Source organism: Mauremys mutica, chromosome 1, assembly GCF_020497125.1.
Source record: "Mauremys mutica isolate MM-2020 ecotype Southern chromosome 1, ASM2049712v1, whole genome shotgun sequence".
NCBI classification, from domain to species: domain Eukaryota; kingdom Metazoa; phylum Chordata; order Testudines; family Geoemydidae; genus Mauremys; species Mauremys mutica.
This window is the reverse complement of record NC_059072.1, coordinates 129,448,480-129,457,767: the sequence shown is the minus strand read 5'-3', so window position 1 is coordinate 129,457,767 and position 9,288 is coordinate 129,448,480. Positions and strand designations below refer to the sequence as shown.

The window sequence follows — 9,288 nt, the reverse complement described above, 5'->3', positions numbered from 1 at the left end:
AAGGGCAAGTGTAGCAGCATAGCTTATTTTAAAAGAAACAACATGCAACTAAAATGCTTCTAACAGCACAAGGCTAAGGTGATATCAGGATCAAGGCCTGACAGGCAAAACAAACCTGAAACAGCTCACGGTGTTTAGGGTTTATAGACAATGCTTTGAATAGCTGTTAGGTAGTTTAAAGTTGAGACCACGTGTGTCTTTCACCCCCACTCTTTTTTTTTTTTTTACATCTTGTGACCGTTGCCAGGGTAATTTACAGAAGGAAGAGACACCACCCTCCTTGCCTGATATTCCTTGTTAAATAGGTTTCAGTCTCAAATCTACTGTCAGAATGTGGTAGCCATCACTAAACACAGAAAAGGTGGGACTGTTATCAACTTAGTACTTTTGGGTGTGACCACAGTACTGTTAGCACACCTGTTCTCTGAACTAACCATCTCTCTAATGAACGCACGTCCTTGTTTGTGATAGAAGTCTGCCTGTTAAATGAACACTATTTCGTGGAGCGAGAGCAGAAGTTCAGAACTGTAGCTTTGTGCAACACTTGTGGGCTGTGGTGGTAGGAGGAATGATGCTTGTTACAACATAAAATGTAAGCAGCAGCTGGAGAAGTCCTTACATCAGCTATAGTCAAACTGTACAAGTTCAGTGTAGGGTCAACTTCCCTCCAAGGCAGATAAAGGTAGTATCACCCAGTTTCATCTGTATGGGACCTTAAAGAGAGGTTCTGTTTGTTCTACAGAAAGTGTCAACATTAATATCCATGCAGAAGGAGGCACAGCTGGGGCAAGTGTCCTTGGAAAAGTTTTCACTCCCCTGATTTGTATGTGGTAGTTGCTTCTCTCCACCTCAGCTGTGGCTGTATTTCACTGGTGCTGTGTCTGCAGTTCAAAGAGCATTTTGAGATTGTTCAGCATAAAAAACTGATAAGTATTAATGTGGTTACAGTTCACTCCAATTTGAGAAAGATTAAGTATGCAAAGAGTAACTATGGATCTAGAACACTTAAAAGAAATCGCTGCAGACTCATTCTAGGAATAAAGGAGTGGGGTGATGGCAGGGAAAGATAAATGTACATTATAATCTTCTCTGTCTGGCGACAAAAATGTCTAACACCTATTTAAGGAAGACGGTTCAGGTGCTAATTCCACTTCTAAAAATGAGTCCCATAATGGGATTTGTTTGAGGAGGGGGAGGAAGGGAGAATAATGTTGCTCCACTGGATACCTTAAATCCTTAAGTCAGATTGTGGTTTCCTTGTACACGTGGAGTGAATAGAACAGCTTGACTTCAGTTCTGCTAAAGAAAGATGTACACTAAATAAAACCCAGGATGCAAAATATTAAAAAACTACAGTTTCATACATTAGTCACTTTGGTGATGCCTAAGTTCAGAAAAATCAATCACCATCTCTTTGAATTTAATGACATTCTTTAGGATACTATTAGTAATGCCATAAATCACATTGCCATAAAGTCTGCTCTTACATTTGTAATGTAGGAGTAAGGTATCAGTTCAATGCAAATCAAAGGAACACAGTTACATATGAAAAAAGATCTATACAATTCTTAATAGATTGCCCAAAGATTTTTCTAACACTATCCACTGATGTTATAAAAATGTGCCGCATTATTAGGCTATAATTTCCATTAAAATCCAAAAGAACATCAAGAAGTAAGAAGTTTTGATTAACAACTGTGAAACGGTTGACTTGCAAAATCAGTTCATACCTGTATGACTTTAATAGCAAATGATACAAAATTATGCCTTTGAGGAACTTGAAACCAAATCCTGGAACCCGCAGGCAGGCCAAAAGGGCCTAGCTGCATGCTGGGTGGTGTCACTCTGGCATGGCTGTGTTATGCATGTGGTAGAAGTCCTCATTCACCTTCCCCCAGACCTTTACTGCAACTCCATGGCTGAAGCACCGCCTGCGGCTACTGCCGGTCCATAGGAAAAGACTGTCAGTGGATTCCTTGGTTCAAATTCCTGCTCTCCTCCCCCACCTCTACATGCATTAGGAGCCCAATGGAGCAGAATGGCATGGAAGCAAAAGGTTCCCGAATACCGCCCCTATTTGCAGCAGTGGTTCTGTGGAGCTAGGGCCTTCTATGGTCCTGGGGGAGAAGCCCAAAAGTCACTTTGGGCCAACACATATAAGTTCACTTTCTACACATTTTGGCACCATTTATTCCTCCCTAGTACATCCCACATGTCATCTTTTTTCAAAGGCTCTTCATGTGACAGCTCGACCCATCCCCTCATGTTCTAGAATAGCAACACCACTGCCTACTTTGGCGGTGCACAACTTTATAATAGCAGTGTTATCCCGCAACCTGATAAGCATAGGACTGATGCGCTCTCCTGAAAAACAATGGCTCAGCATGCTTTAAACAAATGACTGATATCTACTTCATTTGCTATTGTCGCCCTGCAAAACACAGCTAGGTCAGAACCTTGCTAGAATCAGAGGTGTCCAGAAACTCAAGCAACAATGCTGAATCACCACAACAAGCTTCCCAAAGCTCAGATATTTAGAAGATCTGATATGACTGCTGATGCAATATTTCCCCTATTTTGATTCTTTTAATGTCACAGAAAGCAACTGATTATAGTGCTAATTATTATTTCCACGGGAATAACTGATTTAAGTTTTATTCCATCGCATGAACAGCTGATGCCTTTTGAATAAGTCGCTCAGTCAATGGTGAATTTGGTCTCAACCCATCACGTTCCATCAGGAGGCATCTGAAGGAGATAAGGGAGAGGGGGAAGGGAAAAAAAGACCTTAAATACAGTGCTCAAAATCATAGCAGCAGGTTTTTCTGTTTCCTGGTTTAGTAGTCATATGCCATCTGAAAATAAGGAATTAGCTGCAGCAAATAGGTTGGTCAACATTTTGGTCACTGGCACTTTAATGAGTTATTCAAGGAAAATCAGTGTAGAAAACAGAACAGCTATGTTTTTAAATGCCCGTATTTATGCTTTGACCACAACCACAAGCAGGACATATACTAAGACAGTGACCTTCCCTTTCCCATTTCTAACTCTCCAACTAATAGTTCCCTGTTTTCACAGCCACGTGACACTGAAAATAGCAAAGCACGAGAACTCTGTGAGGCAGTGCTAAATAATCTTGCTCTCTTCCTGTCAAGATCCTAAAAGCTCCCTTGCTCCAAATCAACTTCTACCACTAACCATCCACTCCTGCTCTGATACCTCATAATCCTTAACCATAACAAACATTTGAAATAAGAGGTCTCATACATAGACTACCCACTCATATTACTTTTAATGTTCCACCCCCAACTAATGTGTGCATGTTGTCTAGTTTTGATCATAAGGGCTTTCTGACAGGGAGATTGAAGAGGAAAATGAATAAAATGAGCAAGAATCTCTTTATACCTGGGAGGTTGGAATGATTTTCATTACTTAGAAGCTAGGGGTCTGATTAACACAAGTGTAAATGAGTGGAGAATCAGGACTAACTCCAGTGAAGTCAGTGGAGCTACGCTGGTGTCAGATTAGTAGAAGAGAATCTGGTCTTAAGGCTGCAATTCTTTCTGCTGGTGTGCACAGGTAGCCTCCTTCAATAGGCCTCAATATGGGGAAATAAGTCGCTCTTGTGATTTCTACTAAAACCAGACTGCACAATGGAGAGCTGAAATACGGCTCGACAACAAGTAGGCTTGGCAGCATTCCACTTTAACAGATAACTGCAAACATCGATTTCAGCTGACACACTGAAATTGGGGGGCGTGGGGGAGGAAGAATCAATTGGTAACAGTTGGCGCCTGCAGGGATCGGGTGCCACCAGCCCAGTGGCAACGCAGGGAGGCCTCTGTAGTTCTGCTCTCATGGGAGTGAGGGAGCAGGTCCAGGACAGCGCAGCTGTACAGGGCTGCCTCAGGGCCAGTGAAAACCCAATCCACAAAGTGTGGGGGGAGGCAACTATCCTGGCAGGGCCAAGCAGAGACCCCCAGCCAGGACTGCGAGGAGGAGGACTAGGAGCCCCTGGCCCTGGGGGAGGCCACTCCACAGCTGAATAGCTCCTGCTAAAATGCAGGGAGTCCTTTGCAGTCCCGCTGTCACATCTGCTCTGCCCTGCCAGGACGGCAGCCTTGCCCTTGCAGGGATCGGGTGTCACTGGTCCTGTGGCCATGCAGGTAGCCCTCTGCAGCTCCACTGCCACAGGTGTGAGGGAGTGGAGCCGTGAGAGTGGAGCAGCAGACAGGTGGTGTTGGGGAGGCTGTGGTCGTGTTGGCCCAGTGGGAGGGGAGGTCACCTCACTGCTGAGCAGCTCCCACACTCCTGACTGACTGGGGCGGTGACGCCTGATCCCCGCAGGTACAAAGTGCGGGAAAGGCTGCAGTCCTGGCCCAGTGGAGCAGAGACCTTCCAGGCAGCACTCTGAGGAGGAGGAGACCACCCTGTTGCTGAACAGCTCCATGCCCAGGCAGGAGCCATTCAGCAGCACAGCAGCTTCCTCCGTGGCCAGGAATGCATCCTCCTCCTCGCACCCCGAGCTGGGGGTCTCTGCTGTGCCCTGCAAGGATCCCAGCCTTCACCACAGGCTCTTGTAGCTGAACTATTGACTGCCACTGAACTGACAACATTGACCAGCCCAGTTTGTAGCAGCTGAACGAAGTTAATATTTGACAATTGCTGCAGATTGTGCCCTAAAAGATTAAATGTAATACTACATAGCTTTAGTTTTGCTAGCATATAATTCTACTTACAATTTACAATGTTTAAAAACATTGACAATTTCTGCTTTCATAAATACTATTTCTATTGATATATATAATGGAATCCAGAAGTCCGTATTTTAGCAAGTGGTACTCACCTGGCCAGGTTCTGATGGGCTTTTGATTTGCAATTTAAAACAGCATGGATCAATAGCTGGTTGAAAACATCCCTCTGACAAGAGAAGTCAAAAAAAGGAACATAAGTTAAGATTTAGTAATAAATGCTGCAAGTAACAATTGCTTGGTTTCTAGGGGCTAGGTAAACCCATCCAGGAGGAATCTAGTTTTACCAACAACATTAAGCAGCTGAGACACAGTACTTATTATTTGTAAATTTGTCTCAATTATCACAAATTTAGAAAAGGAAAACTAAAAAAGAAGTGTAACACATGCTATTGAAAGACAAACAAGCCCTACCCAAATGCAATTAAAAAAAACAAACACTTTCAACCCCTTTACCTGAGCATTGCTGCCTCCTATCTGTAAGACCTGGTAGCGAATTGGATAAAGTAATTCTACTGTCTTGTCATAATTTCCATTGTCAAACTCTACCAAAGCCTGGCAAAGTGGCAACCCCAACTTCGGAGCCAGACCCAGCTGATAGTCTTCACCAGGTGCTCTGCAGAACAGGAAAGGAGTTAACTGCCAATGAGCAGAAGGTCAGACTGCAGAACTTGTACTCTTTAGTGCTGCTCTGTCATCTCCTGCAGCATGATACTGTCGGCGCAAGTTAGTTTCACTGAGTTTAAGGAACAGTGCTACATGGAACCAAATCAAATACACACATTGTACATTTTGCTAAATAAATGTGGAGGTTACTTACATTATGGTAACTGTGTTCTTAGAGATGTTTTATCCCTAAGGATGTTGCTCTGCAGGATGTACATGCGCTTGTGCATGCTCAATCAGAGACTGCAACGTAGTTTGCAGGCCTGCACAGAGCAGTCCCTTGTGTTTTGAATGAGGGTATATAAGGAGGTGCAAGCCGGCTGCCACTCAGTTTCTTCTTGACCATGAAGCCAGAAGATCCACAGCAGCATGAAAGGAGAGTGGAAAATGGAGCACTCATCAGGACAAAACCTCTCTAAGAACTCAAGTTACTGTAAGGTAAGTAACCACTCCTTCTTTGTGTACATGTCTCTGTGGGTGCTCCATGGTTGAAAACTCCCAAACAGTGACTGAAGTCCAGTACAGTTTGTAGGACTGCATCACCAAAGGTGGTGTCATCTTCGGCAGAGGTAAGACGGCATAATGCTTGGCAAAAGTATGGACAGAAGACCAAATAGCAGTCCTGCAGATTTCTGCTATGGGAACATCCTTCAGTAGAGCTCCAGAAGTGGACTGAGTGCCAGTGGAATGTGCTGTTACTCAGGAAGGAGGCTGCACAGCAGCAGGTCAAGATGCAACCCAAAACACACTTAGACAGCTTTTGGGTGGAAATTGGTTTGACCTTTCTTCATTTCTATGAATGACACAAATAACCCGGGAGAGGCCCAAAGGTTTTAGTCCTGTCTAGATATAAGGCAAGGGCTCTTTTGATGTCCAAGGAATGAAGGCTTGATTCCTCCATGGAAGCATATGGTTTTGGGCAGAACATTGGCAGGAGAAGCTCCTGGTTAACATTATATTCAAAGGACACCCTTGGGAGAAAGTGAGGGGGGCATCGTATGAGCCTCTGTCAGGGTACATCTGGTCCACATCCATCCAGGGCTTCTCAGGGTGGGCAAAAAACTATCGCTATCGCAGCCAGATTCCTGAAGGGTCTACACAACATGTTTGCTCTGATTTGACACCCAGTTCCACAGTTGAACCTCAGCCTGGTTCTAAATGCCCTAAGGAGAGCCCTCTTTGAACCAATGGCTGTCTGCTCCCTTCCCCACCTCCTCCTCAAAACTTCATTCCTAATTGCCATCACCTCAGCAAGATGAATGGGGGAGCTGGGAGCGCTGATGGCTGACCTACCATACACGACCTTTTATAAGGACAGAGTTATAAGAGGTGCAGGGATTGGAATAGTGTTAATTCCCTGGATATTGCCAGGTGGATCTCTTGGGCAACCGGCCTCTGAGAAGCCAGTTGTCCAAGTATGGGAATACCCATATTCCCCAGTGGCAGAGGCAAGTGGCTGCCATTGAAAGAATCCTTGTGAACACCCTCGGGGCTGTGGACAGTCCAAAAGAGACAACTCAATCCTGACAGTGATCTGCCCCTATTACAAAACACAGAAAGTGCTTGTGTGAGGGGTGGATGGCTACATGAAAGTATGTGTCCTGTAGGTTGAGGGCAATGAACCAGTCTCCTGGATCTAAGGATGGGATTATGGTAACTAGTATCACCATTCTGAAGTGTTGTGCTAGGACACAGTTGTTCAAGTTCCTGAGGTCAAGAATTGGTCTCCACGCTATGTCTTTCTTGGGAACAAGGAAGTAACAGGAATAGAACCTTCTTCCAATGAACTCTAATGAACCTGGGTCTATTGCTCCCAGGAGGAGAAGAGAATGAACCTCTTATCTTAGGACTTCCTCATGAGAAGCATCCCTAAAGGGGATGGGGAGGGAGGAGTGGAATGGAAGTGGATAGAGTAACCCACTTTGACAACCTCCAATATCCACTTGTCTGGTAAGCAGTGGGACAGTCGGTCTCCAAAAGGCAGGGTAGTCACACAATAACTGATCCGATGGAGTGGGCTGCTTGATGCCTTCAACTAAGGTGTCAAAAGTGCCTTTTATAGGGAGGGTCTGGGTGAGAAGTATGGGTGGGTGGCCCCTGTTTTTGTGGTTTCAGCAGTCTTCAGAAGCACTCCTGAGGCTTAGGGAAAGTGTGCTGATGGTACTGGAATGATCTCGATCTTTGAGCAGTTTGGGATCTACTAAAGTACCTTTTAGTCACAGGCACATAAATCCCTAGTGACCGCAACATTGTTCTGGAATCTGTGTGTGTATGGAGGGAGTCTGTGTTCACTGAAGCACTTAGGCCCTTTAAACAGCAGGTCTTCCATGTTATTCTGTACTTCTCTCGGAAGACCCAAGGACTGGAGACAGGATGCTCTTCTCATGATCACCACCATGGCCCTGGAGGCTGTCTCAGCTGCAGTAGAGAAGCTGGCAGGAAGTCTTTTGCAATCAACTGTGCTGCAGTGATGAGAGATAAACTGAATCTTTCTGGTCTTGTCACAAGTGCTCAACGAAGTGTGTAAACTTGGAGTACGTGTTAAAGTTGTGTTTTGCCATTCAGGCTTGGTAGCTGGCAATACAAAATTGGAGAGCAGCTGCTGAGTAGCTCTTCCCTCCCAGCAAATCCAGCTGCTTGGATTTCTTGTCATATGGAAAAGGCCTAGAGAAAGATTGACTGCTTCTCTCGTTGGCTGCGTTGACTACAAGAGAATTAGGGCTGGGGTGGGAGTAGTACTCCATTCCTTTTGGTGGGATGTAGTTTGAGGTGATGTGCCTTGAGAACGAGGGGCTACGAGGTTCAAACTCACATGCTGATTGTCAGAGCCCTGAGCGCATGGGACCCCAGCAACGTGTTAGTGTTGAGAGAATACAGAATCAGTCAACGCAATATTCAGCTGATGTGGCAACTCATGGTGTCGGATGCCATCAGGTGGTCAAGATACATCTCTCTAGAACGCATCACCGGACATCGGCAATATCAGGAATGATGAGCTGGGGTGCCGATGAGAAGCGCAGTTGGGAAAGTAACTGAAATACTTCCCTGATGGATTGCATCTTCTAATGGACAACCTATTCTATATTCTCAATTATTGAGGGGCAATCTTCACTTACTGATATATTTGCTTTCCACAATCAACTCTCTATATAACTTTTCATGAGTGATGTACCCGAATATTTGGATGCTAATATCTAAATTGTATCTTAAGTTTATTAATCTTATTTGGGTTATTGCTGATTATGTACTATATACTTTTAAACCAACCCTTTGTACTTTTGGATAATTTAAGCACTATACTCAGATGTACAGACATTATTTTCTAAACCTATGTATTATATAATTTTAGCATTAGCTTTAATAAAATTTCTTATCTGCCCTCTTACACGTTAATAAGATTGTGGCAGATGTTTGCCTTAGGGCGTATACGGGCGATAACAATGCTTCATTGATGGGTAAGTTAATATTCATGATGTCTACCAAGGAATGTTTCAACTCCTGGACTTCCTCAAATGGCATTTGAAGAGAATCCACTAGCCTCTTCATGAAGTCCTGAAAGGCTTTGAAATCACCAGTGTAGGACTGCAGTGGTGGCATTACTGCCTCATCCAGAGCTGACCTTACAGATCTGAAACTCTTCTCCTTGACCTGAAACTCTTCTCTTCCTGTATATCATCTGGTACCCGAGAAATGCACAATACCATGATTTGCAGTACAAGAGGACAGTCTGCAGGTACAATACCAATGACTTTTTCTCAGGTATCCAATAGTACTGGTCATTGTAGGGATCCTCTGAGTCACAGCAACCCCACTGGGAAGGGGGATAAGGGAAGGGACCCCAAAGAAAACCATAGTCACTGAGCCTATGGTA

At 44.5% G+C, this 9,288-nt stretch overlaps 1 protein-coding gene across 4 annotated transcripts in view; it reads right to left on the bottom strand.

Moving 5' to 3' along the window:
• Positions 1–1,342: 1,342 nt before the first annotated feature.
• LOC123354138 (tetratricopeptide repeat protein 38-like) overlaps positions 1,343–9,288 on the bottom strand; it is a 45,815-nt gene continuing 37,869 nt past the window's right edge. For all 4 annotated transcript variants that reach the window (XM_044995832.1, XM_044995839.1, XM_044995858.1 and 1 more), the window contains 3 exons: positions 5,208–5,367; positions 4,847–4,920; positions 1,343–2,748 (listed from right to left, as the gene is read on the bottom strand). In XM_044995832.1, coding sequence (XP_044851767.1) covers positions 2,655–2,748; positions 4,847–4,920; positions 5,208–5,367 — 328 coding nt within the window. In that variant the 3' untranslated portion in view covers positions 1,343–2,654. The remainder of the gene's footprint in view (positions 2,749–4,846; positions 4,921–5,207; positions 5,368–9,288) is intronic.